At 35.7% G+C, this 15,570-nt stretch overlaps 1 protein-coding gene across 1 annotated transcript in view; it reads left to right on the forward strand.

Moving 5' to 3' along the window:
* The window catches only part of LOC105915569 (astrotactin-1-like), a gene marked incomplete at its 3' end in the record, with an annotated part of 126,542 nt that overhangs the window by 66,215 nt on the left and 44,757 nt on the right, over positions 1–15,570 (forward strand). Inside the window, 1 exon segment of the mRNA XM_036130142.1 lies at positions 1,732–1,899. Coding sequence (XP_035986035.1) covers positions 1,732–1,899 — 168 coding nt within the window.

A 15,570-nucleotide genomic window follows, 5' to 3' on the forward strand; every position in this document is an offset into this window, starting at 1 on the left:
CAACATGTTCCATTATTGGCACAGGTTGAAAAGAGCCAAAACAAAACAATTTCCCTGTACTAGATGTATTCCTTTTAATTGTATTTAAATTGCTTTGCTGTGTTAGCTTACATTTATAGTAACAAGTGGTCTGTATGAACAGATGCGGAACATAACATCTTTTACCCTAAGCTATTCGTCAAAACTAGCGATGTCAGTCCCTAGTAGGATTTATAATTACATTTAATCAATTAATTCAAGGTAGAAAATGCAAATAAATACAGAGTAAAACATAACATTAATAAAAATCCCAATACAAAACAGTAAGAACAAAATGTAAGACATTCAACCTTTGTATTCTCTGCTGTAAGATTCTCCTTGACACTCTTGCAGAGTGAATGAAGCACATTTGCTCAGCAGTCGTAACCATATTAAGGCTACTAAACTGAAGTGGTTAGTAGTCTGGACACTGTTATTCATTTATCTGTAATATTAGTCATCTCAGTCTGTTATTCATTTATCCATTACATTTTTCACTATTAGTATAAAGTCTTCCAGCAAAGACTAAACTAAAAAGTAAGCCTCGCTCATTCAATTAAAATCTTGACCTTGTTCAAGTTACATTGATTTCTTTTTTGATTTCTTTTTTGAAGATTGGCCAGGATGGAATTTGCATTTCTTCATGTTTTTATGCATTTGGGATGCTATTACTGTGGTTATGATTGTAAATATTAGTATTATAATAACCATGATAGTCATCAATCAAATTTGAAAAATCTGATCAAGGGATATAGTGGTTATTATCATTTCATATTTATATGTTTTTTTATAAGCCAAAATATTCTCAATGAGGCCTCGTTCGACTTACTACTCCTTTTATAGCACGTTAGCCAGTTGTACTGACACTAAATGTACAGTTACAGTAATTTGTTAATATTTATTAACAACAGAGTGCCAATCTCTTGCTTTATTTCACTGTTGGTAAAGTCCTAAATAAGCCGTTAGTGACTAGGACACTGAGAAAAGAAGGCTTCATGAAGAAAAGTGCTCATGGTATTTGGTAAGGATGCAGTTATTAAAAATTACACACTTTCAAAAGAAAACTGTAGGTGTACAAAACCTTCGTAGAATTAAGGCGCCTATAAAAATGCTCTTGCAATCTAATGTCAGTTTAATTATTGTTCAGTTATAGTGTTGTCATTTTATTTCACGGCATTATCCCAATAGTAAAAATAAATAACTGCATGTGGGTTGTGATCTCCTTAAATAGCAATGAACGCCACTGCTTAGATGTACGCAACACCAGCTTCCCACTGAAATGTGCCTGTGGCTAACATCCCAGCATGGACAGCACTTGCACAGTTGGGGCTTGGGGAGCTGGGCTTCTCTTCAAATGTGGTTTTACATTTTTTACATGGATATATGGATATGCCTTAGATGATGCAGCTACTCATTGTGAAAAATTAATTTTACCCCGATCAGGGGCATTTACAGCCTAATAATAACTGTATTTTTTTTTTCTATTCCAAGCAGAGTGAAGAGGGTGGTAAAACTTCGGCTAGATTTCTAAAACTATTGATAACAATCAACTAATTAAACAGGATGCTGAATGAATTCTGCGTCCATTTGTTTCTGTTATTTTGTGTTCCTTTTTATTTTGTCATGATGTCCTCAGTTTTCTTCAGTCTCCCATCTTATTTTCCTTTAGCGTGCACTTGTGCTTCATACTTGTGCTCTCTCCATTCTCTTCAGGATCAAGGTTCATTCTGCTCCAGGGAAGCCAGTTGGATGCTTCAGATTGGCTCAACCCAGCCCAAATCTCGTTATACTACCAGCAGAATGCCAGTGGACCTTGGGTCAATGAGCTGTGTGGACGACGCCTACTGGATCCTTGCGAGCACCAGTGTGATCCAGAGACAGGTTAGTCCAGAGCACAACATTAGTGTTGGGGTTGTAGTCTACCATGAACGTTACTGTGGAAACTTTGAGAATTTCTTGTTGCCTCAATGCCCTCTGTAAGTACTATCTCAAACTTGGTGCCTTAAACTGAGTAGGGTGCCTTTTTTCTAAAAGTAAGCATGTTTCCAAGCCTTCATATTTTGCAGAAATTTCTTTTTGATCAGTATATTTGCATTATTCTACATGTAAGGGGTGTTCTTTTTTCAACTGTGCTATCTTTGTGATGATGTTACCAGTATTACTACTCATCTTTAAAGTAGTAATAAGCGAATATTTCACCACTAGATGGAGATTGACTGCTGTCTGTAGAGGAAAACAAGATATACATCAAGCCAAACCTCTCTTTACCTCACCCCAGCAGCCTGCACCCATTTCCCCTTCTCTTCCATGGGCTCTTATGACCCCATTTGCAAAGGATAAATATACAGCAAAGCAGCATCACCTTTCAGAGGAACATATCTAGTAAAGAACTTTAATGCTCTTAGCAAGAGAAGATTTTGATCCGCTGGACGTGCTCTCCGTCATTTTGTGCCTGCCGGTGGCATATTATGGGCAGGGAGGGGCTAAATCTAAAGCTAAAGCCCTGAGTGGCAGCTGCTCACATGCACGTACAGTACATGCAGGCGCAGACAAGTATGTGCAAGTATGCCCTTGCGCGGCCAGCACGCCCATGTAAACAAAAGATTAGATAACAACACAGACAAATAGTGTGTGACGTTGAACCATAGTTCTTCTGAAAAGATACCTTTAGTTATTCACAAAACAATTTTTTAGTTCTCTTTTATCTAAAATAATGAAATTTCTCTTATTGCTCCTTTAAATATTGTACATAAGAGGCTCTAAATTGCTTTTGCAAAAATAAATAAATAAAATGGTGTTGTAGGTATCACTACTAATAATGATTAAAAGTAGAAATGATAAAACATTTTTTTTTTATAATTCACTAGTAAATAGTAGTATCTTAAAGTACTACAAAACAACAGTCAAAACATTTAAAAACATGAAATCGGAAAATAACATAAGTCAAAACATTAAATGTCAGTCATAAAACCTGTAAAAGTTGACAGCCATTGTCAGACTTAAATTAAAATAAAGCCCTAAACGGCTGTATCTACCTTTACCTTTTGTCAAAGACCAGTGGTTCTCAACCATGTTTTTGTCAAAGCACTCTTTTTATATGAACAAAAACTGTACATGGATTAAATTACTGTACATGAAGAAATGAGTATTTAGCACCTGTATTTGACTTGCTTGTGTCGTGCCCATGAATTTGTATCCTCCTCTTTGAAATTGGTCTTTAACTCAGCATCAGCTTGAAAACCGGTTGGTTCATCATGACCCACTATAAATAGAAACGTCCCTGTAGTTGTTTAGCTGTGTTGAAGTCTGTAAAACAGAACTTTATTTCCCAAAGCATCTTGCAAATCAGAGATATAGATGCATGCATGGAGCTGCCAGACGCTTCATCTGTCTTGTTGTTAATCACAAGACTTTGAATTGCCTCGAAACTATGAATAAAGCTGAAACCTTTCATACATTTCCCACTTCCGAGTCATTGCTAAAGGTCTATGTAAGCATAAGGAAGTAGCTGGTGGATTTGTAAGGTAAAACCTACCCTGTGTTAATTTTTCCAAGGGTAATCTATTTTGATTTTTCACAAAGATAGACTCCCGACAAAAGGGATTAAAATTTGGGTCAGTTTTAGCAATAATTTGCAGGATAACTTAAATTACTCAGCTGTACTAAAGAGGCACCTTCTGTTGAAACATTAGCCAAGTATACATCATTAAGACGGTTTCATTTTCTTTGCCAAAGTAATTATTGAGGTTCACATTTTTTGACTTGGTGTACTAAGTATTTTATCAAATCGAGAAAGATTAGTTAATTTAGTGTACACAGGGATATAAAAGTTATATATATATATATATATATATATATATATATATATATATATTTATATATTTATATATATATATATATATATATATATATATATATATATATGATTAGATCATTCATACCCGATAAAGTCTTTCAGCTGCCCTCATGTATGCCTTAATCTACATTTCAGGAAGTTGACCTCAAACAGGGAGAGATTAGTGGTCTGCAAAATTAAAGTTATATACCAAACGCTTCAGGTACTAATCATGTACTAATTGGTTGTGAACTAGTAGTTATTGGGGAACACACAGCCTAGCCTTATTAGGGGACTACTAGTTTGTTACCAAAATATGTGGGTTCTGAATAAACCCTGCACCAGTGAGGTCACAGCTCGTAATTGTCAAGGACCTGTTTCCAAGTGATTACTGATTTTATTAGATTCTCACCTATTAACGAAAGAAATGAGCTATAAATATCAATAGCCAATATCAACCAATACCTTTTTGATCCCTTACAAATAAAATAGATCCTTATCTTAACCGTTAGATACAATTTCTATGATATAGCACTGGCTAATTAAGTTTCACTGCTTGTTCCCCAGTAAGTACTGGTTAACTACTTCCTGATTCGTTCTTCTTTGGTTTTCCTTGGTAACTACCCTTCAGTTCCTGATTAGTTGTGCTTTGTTTCCCAAGTAACTAACCAGTAGTCACCTAATAAGGCTGGGCTGTGTGGTCACCAGTAAGTACTGGTTAACCATCCTTTAGTACATGATTAGTTCCCAGGGCGTAGTAGTTAATCAAATTTTGTGCAACTTATTGTAAAGTGTTACCAAATTAATATACTATATTAGCAGATGTATTCCAAAAATTGCATATTCTTCCAAAAGTGACCAGGTGTTCTCGTTAGTTGCAGTGCATGAGAAAGTTTCTCATGTTGGAAAACAGGATGCAGTTAGATGACCGATAAATGAGATTGAGTGGTATAAGTATACTTGATGGCACGCTTGAAATATGATGAATAGCATATGATCTATGAGGAGGAGCAGCAGCATGTCAACAAGCTATGATTGATGGGACATCAATCTAAAATTTGTGGGAAACAAGAACAGAACACCGAAAGAGAAAAGCAAAGTGACAAGTAGTCAAGGGCAAAATTGTTGCAGTCTTTACAAGGGTTCAGCTTTTGGACACTGAGCACAAAACCTATACACACCATAAGCTATGTTTGGCAAATAAACTCGTGTCCTCTGTAGTTAGCGATAAAAGAAAGCCAGATCCCTATAACTCTACAGCATGTCACATTTCATGTATGAAATAAGCAGCCACTGTGTATAATGTTTTATTAAAGAAGTATTCCACAATCACATTTCTATTAATGAGAATAGTATACCAATAAAATAGTTATTAATCACCTACATATGGATTTATTTTGACCTTTGCAGCCTCTGAATTCAAATGGAAATAAAGTAGAAGGCTGTAAAACAGAATAATATAATTAATCTTGTTTTAACAAGATAGAAAAAAAAATGCCTGCCTTAGAAAAATTCCTTCTTTCTTAAGATAGTCATCATTAGTTGTATCTGCCATGTTGGAATTCTGCAGTTTAAATTTTGGTGCTGTTTAGGTGCTGCAACAAAACCTACTTTGTTAGTTATTAATATAATATTTTTTTCTATCTCTATTTTTGTTATTTTGATGAGCAAACAGTTTTCAAAGTGACGTGTTGAAATTGCACATTTTCTATTCCTGTCGAGGTGTTGACAGTGAACTTCTGTCCTTACACAAAAAAAGCATCTCTCATATAGGAATAGTCCTAGCTTTGAATTAAACAACAAATCTGTACAGCAGGAATAAAAAAAAAAACACAAGATTCTCTCAATTCTTAAAAAAATATTATTTCAGCTTTCAGTTTCTTATTATTTAAGGAATTTCGTTTTGTGAACCAAAAAGGACGATCCTGGTTATATATTGTGTAAACATTTTTATCTATATTGGTAATAGTACATGGAGCACATAGATAATAAGATTTTGTATCTTTCTTTCCTTGACAGTAACACATGTTCAATCCTCAGAAGACTTTCTGTAGGACAGCATTTTTCATGTTCAAAGATGTTTGACTCTACAAATACAGATAGTCTTCAATAAACTCATGTCTTGCTCTGACTAATGATGTTTTTTCTTAGTAGTTTGCTGAAGCACTTGGCTTCTGCTGGCATGTTTTTTACATATTATTTCAGCATGGTTCTCGTTAAATGTGCTGATAGGTAATTTATTTTTTGTTTATAAACTTGGCACTTTGCTTTGCTAGCCATCAAATTTCTGAAGTATTTTTTTTAGCTGTCTTGGCATAGTTTGCAGATTAAGTACAAAGACAGATAATTAGCAAGGTACTGCAAGCAATACAGTTTTGTTTTGATTTAAACAAAAATTGTAAAGGTTGAACAACACTGAAGCTATTAGCAAAAACCTAGACTAGTTAGATCAATAGAGACCCTGAGGCAATAAAAGGGATCAGATCAGAACATATCTGGTTATTAGATATGATAAACGTTGATAAACTGAATTTGACCCGCCGGATTATAAAGCGCACCACAATTTTTCATTTTTTTTTGGAAATTTAAGGATTTTAAGTGTGTCAGAAATTCCAAAAAAGACGGTATGTATCTGCAGGAAATAATAGCAGACTGTTGACTGACTGTAATAGTTTGTCTTCTGCCTCTGTTTAGTTTTGTCTGTTTTGAGTTTTCTTTTGTTCCTGTTTTGTGCAGTTATTGTTTAGGTTTGGGTGCTGAGGCCCAAATGACACATCCAAGATGATTTCATCCGGCTAATCATGATCCGGCTAATTGGGTTCTTTGAACACACCTGTTGTTTATGATTAGTATGGCTGGATTGAATTATCTGAGACAACTGCGCGTTCATGCGTTTGTTTAAAATGGGAATGTATCGATAGTAGAAACAATGATCAGCAACGCTGCTATTGGCTGTTCAGCATGGCCAAAGAACGCCCACAGTTTTTCTCCCAAGCAGAACACGAGCTTTTAATGGAAAGTTATGCCGAATTTGAGTCATTAATTAAAACAACAAGGAACACCTCAAAGTCTGTTAAAGCCAGGAGAGAGGGCTGGCAAAAAGTAGCAGACAAATTAAATGCATAAATACTGTCCATGTTAGATGTTTCTATCACTTTCTACAGTATGAATTTTTGCATTTTAATAATTTCACATTTACTTTGTATATCAGAGCCTCCACGGGAGCCACTAGAACATGGGGACAAGTAAAAGTGAAATACAAGAATATTCTACAAAATGGTAGCCTTTAATTATTATACTTTATTTGAAAAAGGCACTTGTTATGTCAAGAGATCCAAATTGCAGTGTCATTCTTTAGACACTTGAAGTAAAGGACGCGTGCAAACTGGGAATTTTAACAAAAAAAAAAAATTCTTTATCTAGAAAAAATGAAGTTCTTCCTTTTCTAAGTCATACAGTTTACACAGTAAAACTTTATTGCTCCCTGTCTAGATAATCCATCCATAGTTTTTTCTAATACAATATATGGCCCGACTGGAAGCAAGCCTTTCAAAGTAAAACTAAACTTCACAATAAAATGGTCTGAACAAATCTTCTTACTGAATATGGTAAAAATAAAAAGCAAACCATCATACAAATAACTTAAATATTTTAGATTTATGGCTCTAACACCACTTTTTTGTCTTTAAAAGCCACTGTTAAATGATGTGTTTGTCTGTTTATAATAGCCACCAAGAAAAATCTCTCTACAAACACTGTCGTTCTGCACTAAAGGATCCTCTCTATTGCACAATACGCAATTAATTTGAAAAGCTCTAAAATGATTCTTGCACCTTCCGCAACGGGTTGCAGTCGTAAAAATGGACATGGATACGACAGACTTCTCTATCTCCTCCACTTATAAAGCTGCAATCTAATCCTGTTTACATGAAAAAAGCCTGCTCGCGAGCAATCCAAGATAATGCCAAATCGTCAACAATTTAATCCAGCTAACTGAGTTAGCGACGTACGAAGAACGGGCCCCTGGTCTGTTCCCGAGTTCTTGCTTTGGGCCTCGGCACTGATGTCTGGCCTGATTACTTACTCCGCACATATGCTTAACTCCACCCCTCCAGCAATTACCTCTGACTGGTTTTCACCTGTTTCCACCTCCATATAAACAGTTGAGACCAGACATTAGTGCCACGTCATCTTGTTGAGTTGATGGGTGGGTCTTCTCCAGCACTATACTGTTCTTGTTTTTTGCTTATGGATTTTGACCCTGTTTTTCTCCAAAGATCTGAGCCATCCTGTTTCATCCTGCTTTTTGGTTTTTGCCCCAGTCTTTGATTTTTGTTAATAAAGAACCCAATCTGAACCTCTGCTGGTCTGGCTGAATTCTGGATCCCCTGCCTCTGATCGTTACACTGACCTGATGTTTTAGTGTTTTGGCTTGAGTTGGCTTTAGACACTTATGAAATGTGAAAAATGATAATGTGAAAAATTAATTGCCTTTATTTGTATGCATCTTAAACTTTCATGACGTAGCATGATTCATGATGCATAATTTTACATGATTTCTTAGAGAGGTCTAGGTAATGTTTCTCTCAGAAAATCAGGAAAGATTTTCAGGTTAGAACAAAAGAAATACCTCCTTTGGTTTTATTCAATATCTACCTGACCAAATCTATCATGGGCAATGCGGAAAAAATTCTGAGACCTAGGAATAAATAAATCTTGAAATGAATGTCTAATTCTTATTGCATTTAGTTTCCTTTCCCCAAACACATTGGCCTTACTCGGCAGGTCCCTCTGTGAAAAGAGATTTTATATATCTTAATTAGTGGATATATGAAAAAATAAAGGTTTATATATAGACATACACTGCCCTCACTTCTTCACATGATATATGAATAAGATGTATGATCTGTTACTGCATACTCGAGCCATCCAATTCTACTGTGAAAACTAACAAAACATGAAGTTTAGTCTTAATAATTAGATGACTGCTGTATTTAAACTCATATAATCACTTAGCAACCACTTATACATGAAGTTTCATTGAGCATCTGGGTGCCATTTAATGAAAACACCTTGAGTGCTTTCAGTTATAGTTACTACCCCCAGCACCCACATACAAAGCACACTCCACTCCAGCACACTCTACCACATTGCAGACACCTGCTAAGGAATTTCTTAAGGATAGTAGCCTCTGTGTGTTTAGATTGTCCACAATCCACAATGAGTTCAGTACTGCTTCGTTGGCCTTTAGTTTCCCACAAAAAGCTGCATGTTTAGGCTTTGAAACAAACACAAAGCTGTTTTCTAATGTAAGTTTAAATTTAGGAAATGCATTCTGTAATATTCTCCTTTTCTTTTGACACTCCATAAGCCTAAATGTAATGCTTGAAATTAAATTGAAGATAGTGTTCCTCACTCTGTTTAAGATCTGCACCCCTACACACATGGAAGTGTGTAAAAGTATGTGTGGGCTCCAAAAAGATTGTAAAAACTTAAATCCAGTCCTCATTTCTGCTGCAGGAAATACAGATGAAAACAGGGATGGGTTGTGACATATCAGTGCTGCTCCTGCACGACATTGAAAGAAGCAGCAGATGCTTCATTGCAGGCCTGGTCCCTTCTTGCAGAACTCTAAACCTGGATGCTTTGGGCATTGATGTTTACAGGCTGTTTTTTACCATATTCCTTTACTCTCTCTGTCTACTCTGGAGCTCGTGTGGCACTTTTAAAAAATACATACGGATACTTTGTGCCTTTGGAGACGTGTGTTACCACATCATCCCATTCTGACTAGATAAATGTGACTCCATAATGGATCCATGTGTACATCTGCTTGATGAGCTGAATCATTTTGCACCCAAGTGACACAATGGCAAATGCAGAAGCGTAGACTTCTCGCATAGTTATTGGATCTCACAAAAGAGTGCATACATTCTAGAATTTTTAAAGTTTACCCTGCATAATGCCTGGCCTGGCTGACCGAAATACAGCCAGGAATGAAACAGAGAATGAAAAGAATTCAGGGGGAAAAATGTGAATCCCAAAATATTGGCTCACTTTCAGCATTTTGAGCAATTAAGGAAGATAACACCTTGCAAGTGTAAAACCAGTTTGAACTGAGAATCTCTGTCTGAGAGACTAATGTTATCTGTTTAAGCAAGATGAGACAATTAGTATTTTTCAGCAGCTGCACAGCAATTCTAGTTCTCACGTGTTACAATAGTCCTGGTTATTGAACCTTTTAGCTTATCGCTAACTCTGTTGTTTGTCCATAAAATAAAATAAAACTTTTGGTAGTATAGTATTAGACAAAGTGGTAGAATAAATTCAGATCCATTTTATAAACAGTAGAGTACCAAAGATCTGAGGGCTATTTCAGTTTGGCTTTTGAAAACAGTGCCGTACTAAAACTACACTTTTGAAAGTTTCTAATAGCATATTTTTTATTTTGTGGGAGTAGTGGCTTTTATTATTGAAAGTAAGCTGACAGGAAGGGGTCTGAGAGAGTAAGGGAAGACATGTGACAAAGGGCACCAGGCCAGAGTTGAACCGGGGATGGACTAAGGCCTCCGTACATGGGTAACATGCCGTACACCCCTGCGCCACCGGTAGGCCCTTATGACAGTCTTTCAATGGCATCTAACACAGTGATTGTCATTATCCTTCGGTTTTAACTTTTAGGTTTATATTGTGTTTGTTTTCATCATTACCCTGCTGTTTATTGTGTTTCCACAGACACTGCCTTATTAGTTTATTCCTTGTGGATATTTTGTTTTATTTTCATGTTCAGTTCTTTGAGCATTTGGGTTTGTTTAGTGTTTGTCTTTGGCCTTGGTAAAAAAAAAGTCTCTGTGTGTCTTAGCTTAACTTCCAATATTAACTAGTCTCCCTCCCTTAGCTACCAGGATTACTTTCTGCCTTAGTTTGCCCCCGTTATCCACTGATTATCACACCAACTTTGTCATTTTCCACTTGTCCCTCAGCATATATGCTCATTGGATCTCATTGTTCACTGCTGAATTATCCAATTATGTCTTTACCCTGGTTGACTGCTTGTTATTTGTTCTGTGTTATTGCCCTTGTTCCTGGACCTGTTTCTCCTGTGTTTGACTTCTTTTATTTTTATTAAAGTATTCCATTACCTCAGTCAGCGTCTCCACTTGGGTCCTTAGCAACTTTGCAAGTGTGGAATGAATACCATTGACAATGAATCTCCCTTAATAGTCTAAATGTTTTGGTTGGTTCATCTGGCTCAGCAATACATTAGTATGCATATGTTTGTAAATACTTTACTCATAAAATCCACAATGGTTTGTATGAGTTATGTGGATGACTTTCATACCAGCATTCTGACATGAAAACAATATCTTCCACAGCAAATACAGAATGAAGCTTCACCTTTTGCATTTTAATTCTGATAATATAATCCTAGCCACACGTTCATCGTTGAAAGAGTGGAGGATGACCTGAAGAAATGGCATCTGATTAGCAGATACTATCCTTTTTTTGTCTCTTTAGCAACGTTATGAATTAAAATGCTCATCCAGGACATTGTGCCGCTGACGAGTAATTGTAAAGATGAAACAAACCGGGCAGAACACAGCAGCGAGAGTCAAAGACATCTTAAAAAACAGTCAACCTAATGCCAGTGGACTATAAAGTACATGAAACTACTATGAGCCACTTTGAACAGCTATTTGTTTTACACAAATACTGTGCTCTGATTACTATGGCACTTACTTTCTAGCAGTTATCTTGTGTTAAATGCAAAAATACAAAGACCATTAAATATAGTCCTACCTGAGTTACATTAAAGTATCAGTCAACCTTGCCTTCTTTTGTTCAACAATGATTTCCAATTTGTGGAATATTTGGTGTGTGTGTGTCCCGACCTTCCTTTGCACTGAAAATCTTTCATTCAAATTTATTTCATTCAGGGTACATCTCTAGATGTTAGCATCTGTAATGATGCACAGTCAGGATAGACAGTGTAGTCACAGCCAAGCCTATGCTAATTACAAAATAATTTTAAACATCAAAGCATGTTTACTTTTATTTTTGGACACCTTACAATAATTGAATAACTTGAATGCAGCATGAAAAGAGTTAAACAAAGCAAAGTCGAAATTCAATTCAGCTTGTTCATATAGCTCCAATTCACAACAAATGCTGTCTGAAGGCATGTTACAAAAACATCAGTTCTGTCCAATCATATAGATTCCACATCAAGTATATTCCAAACCGATCATACTTAGCATGCATGTTGCGACAGTGGAAAGGAAAACTCCCCTTTAACATGAAGAAACTCTTAGCTGAACCAGGCTCAGTGTGAGTGGCTATCAGTCACAGCTGGCTGGGAGTTTGAGAAGACGAATCATACGAAAAAAAGAAACAGAAGAACTGACTTAAAAAAACTTTGATGTTAAAGAAAAAGCTAAAAAGCTAAAATTCAATATCAGTAGTAGTTCCGTTAGTGGCTTCATGTAGGAAAGAACCACAAATAAGCAGATTGGCTTTGGGACAGTTTCAGGTCCATATGGTGAAAGAGAGCACATAATGTTAGTTGCAGTAAAAGCCCAGTCAGTCTATGTCTAGGAGAGAGACAGGGAGGAACACTAATACCGCATCCCTGTACTGATTTGCTGGAGCATGCACAAACTGAGTAGAATTAAAATGTATACACAAAGTCAGTCAGTCATGCTGTCTCTCACCCTAACTTAAATTTGGACACTGCCTTTGTAAAGTTCAAAGCTCCGGTAAAAAGTGGCCAATCTAGCAAGAAGACATCCTGAGTGCAGCCAGACTCTTTTTTTTTTATCCTCCAAACAGTAAACTTAATTTAAAATATGTGTGGGTACACTGGATATACATGTTTTTGTATACTGATAGTGATGGCTATGATGAAATGTTTTCTGCATGGCTGCAGTTGGCTTTGTGTACTTATTTGAATCCTCTGCTAACTGATATAAAGATGACAGGTGTGTAGTTGTCATTGTAGATTTCATAAGTTAAGAAAATTATTTACATGCAGCTCTAAAGCTAAGAACTCTATTGTCAACACAACCAATCTGTGCCTTTCTCTGAGCATCGTCTCCTTTTTCTGAAACAGTATTCTGAGATATAGCAGGGGTTGTTATGTGGTTTGATTAATAATTTTCACCACAATATGTGTCACATATTTGTGATGTATATATGTAAGCAACCAAATATGACAAAAAAAAAACATCTTCAGTATGTTTTCAACTTTCAAATTGTAAAGCTTTGATTTTTGTTTTGCTTTTTCATGGACTCACATCAATACTACCTGAGCCCATTTTTTACTGCAAAGGGTAAAAACGATAAATGGCTTGTACTTTCCTAGCACTTTAACTATTCCAACTAGAATTAGCTAAAGTGTTACAGTGCAGTAACATTTTTATTAACATATTCAGAGGACAAAACGGCCGACGGTCGGAGCGAGGGCATCAAACTGTCAATTGCTCGACAAACTCCCTAACTCCTGCGCCACTGTTGCCCTGTAATCACTCAGAATATTGTGTCCTTTGCAGAATTAAAAAAAGAAGTCCTTTATTCATTGGTATAATTATATGTAGATGATAAAATGGAGTTCAATACACTTTATATCAATTTAAAACAAATGTCATCTCAATGCACATTAATAACAAGAATTAAAAGACGAATAGATCCATTTCGTATCCATAAAATATATATTCAAATAAATGAATCCAATCAATGCAATCCAGTCATATAGACGATTTTAACTTTGAATAAATACTTTCCAGTTTCATGGTGGTTATATAACATTGCCGTAACATTCAGTTTATGGTCCTATGGCTTGTTTACTGGCCTATGCAAATTATCTCATTGATGTCTCCAAGCTACTCATTATGCTGCTGCCAGACTAACACAATTTCAAATGTGTACTGAAATCACTCCCATTTTATTTTCTTCACCCTGGCTCCCAACAGAGTTTAGAATCCAGCTTTAACTTCGTTCACTCACCTATTGAGTTCTGGTCGGCCAGACTCAAAAACATTGATCCTTCCTTGAAATTGAAGTCATTGCTGCCCATAGTTTTTAACGGCATGTTCCGAATCTGCTAAGTTGTTCTTTTTACAAAATTTAAAAAAGTTGGAAGAGCCTTTTAGTTCATGGACCCGGACTATTATAACTTTGTTTATTTGACTCTGTGGACACTGTTAAAAATTGTTAAAAGCTATTTTTGTATGACTAAGTTAATTTTGGATACTTTTGACTGGACTTTCTGTCAAATTCCATTCTTGTACAACACTTTGCGTGCCTTTGCAAAGTGTGTTATAAAAACATTTAACTTATTTACTTATTTATTTATGCCCATATACCAGAGCAGCAATGCTTTAATCCAGGTGACCATAAAATAATCAATAATGTTATGCACGAATGGAAAGGTGAACACACTGAAATAATGCAGCTGCTGTAAACAGCCTTTATGATGTAACTTATTTTAGCGGTACTTTTTTTCCTATTTATTTGATCATCAGGTACACAATCAAATTAATTAGTCTAAGAATTAGCAAGAGTATTAAACCTTAACCTATACCTGTCTAAAATTTAAAACTGCATTTTGGTTAATCTGTGAATCTTAAATAAAAAATATATAACACCCGATTTAGGATTTTTTTTTTTTTTTTTTTTTACAATAATTCATCTAATTTCAAGTTTTCCAAATGTTGACCTAAATATAATATATTAATGCTCACTTGGTATGCTGGGGACATTAAACAAAACTGTAAAGAATACAACTAGCTAAGGAGTCTTTAAACCATGGCTGATGGAAAAACAATAGTAGTATTAAAAAACCATTGCAAGAATAAGTGAAAAAAAATCCAACCTGAGAGTTTACACTATGAATTTTATGATAAATTGCTAAATACTTTAAAACAATATTTAATGTAGTTTCACCGGAATATGAACTCCTTCATTTGGTGTATATCTGATGATGAATGTAGAGAAGCCGTCACTTGAAATGGAGAGTCACCTCCCGCTGTGTTTTCTGCCGCGGTAAATCCTGATTTAGAAAATGACTAAAACAGCATATACCTGCTGCAAAACAGCAGGTATATGCTGTCATAGTGAGAGGAAAATAATACCAAAAGAAAATGATGAAAAAAAAAAAACATTCCTAAAAGTGCAGACAGTATGGTGATCCGTTTGCTGTTGGAAACCCTTAAGATGCCTGGCTTATTGCATCTTGAATCTGGGACTTTTTTTTTCATATTCACCTACCAAATATTCTAAGAGAAAAGCACTAAAGCAGAAAGTTATTCTTTAGAATACAAGTGTTTCCTATTAATGACCAATGTTAGATAAAATATATTGAACCATGATCTGTCTCAGTCATTTCCTTTTTATTCACTGTTTTAAGTAGTAGGACCACTAAAAATAAACTTGTGGCATAAACTGACAGTTGACCTTTCCATTAGCGTGGGTATATAAAAGCCCTGGTCCTGTGCTCCTCACTTGCCTCCCATTGAGCAACAAAATAGCATGTTAAACATGTTATCCATGGATAACCTTTCTAAACCAGGGGTGAGACCCCATCAATCATACTGAGTTAAGTCAGTGCTTTTCTCCTGGGAGCTGACAGCACAACAATAGGTGATGCTATTCTCTGTTAACAGGTTTCACTTATCAGCACAAAACCAACACAGAGCATGAATATTGTTTTTCTCCCTCTG

This window comes from Fundulus heteroclitus, unplaced genomic scaffold (genome assembly GCF_011125445.2).
Source record: "Fundulus heteroclitus isolate FHET01 unplaced genomic scaffold, MU-UCD_Fhet_4.1 scaffold_281, whole genome shotgun sequence".
NCBI classification, from domain to species: Eukaryota; Metazoa; Chordata; class Actinopteri; order Cyprinodontiformes; family Fundulidae; genus Fundulus; species Fundulus heteroclitus.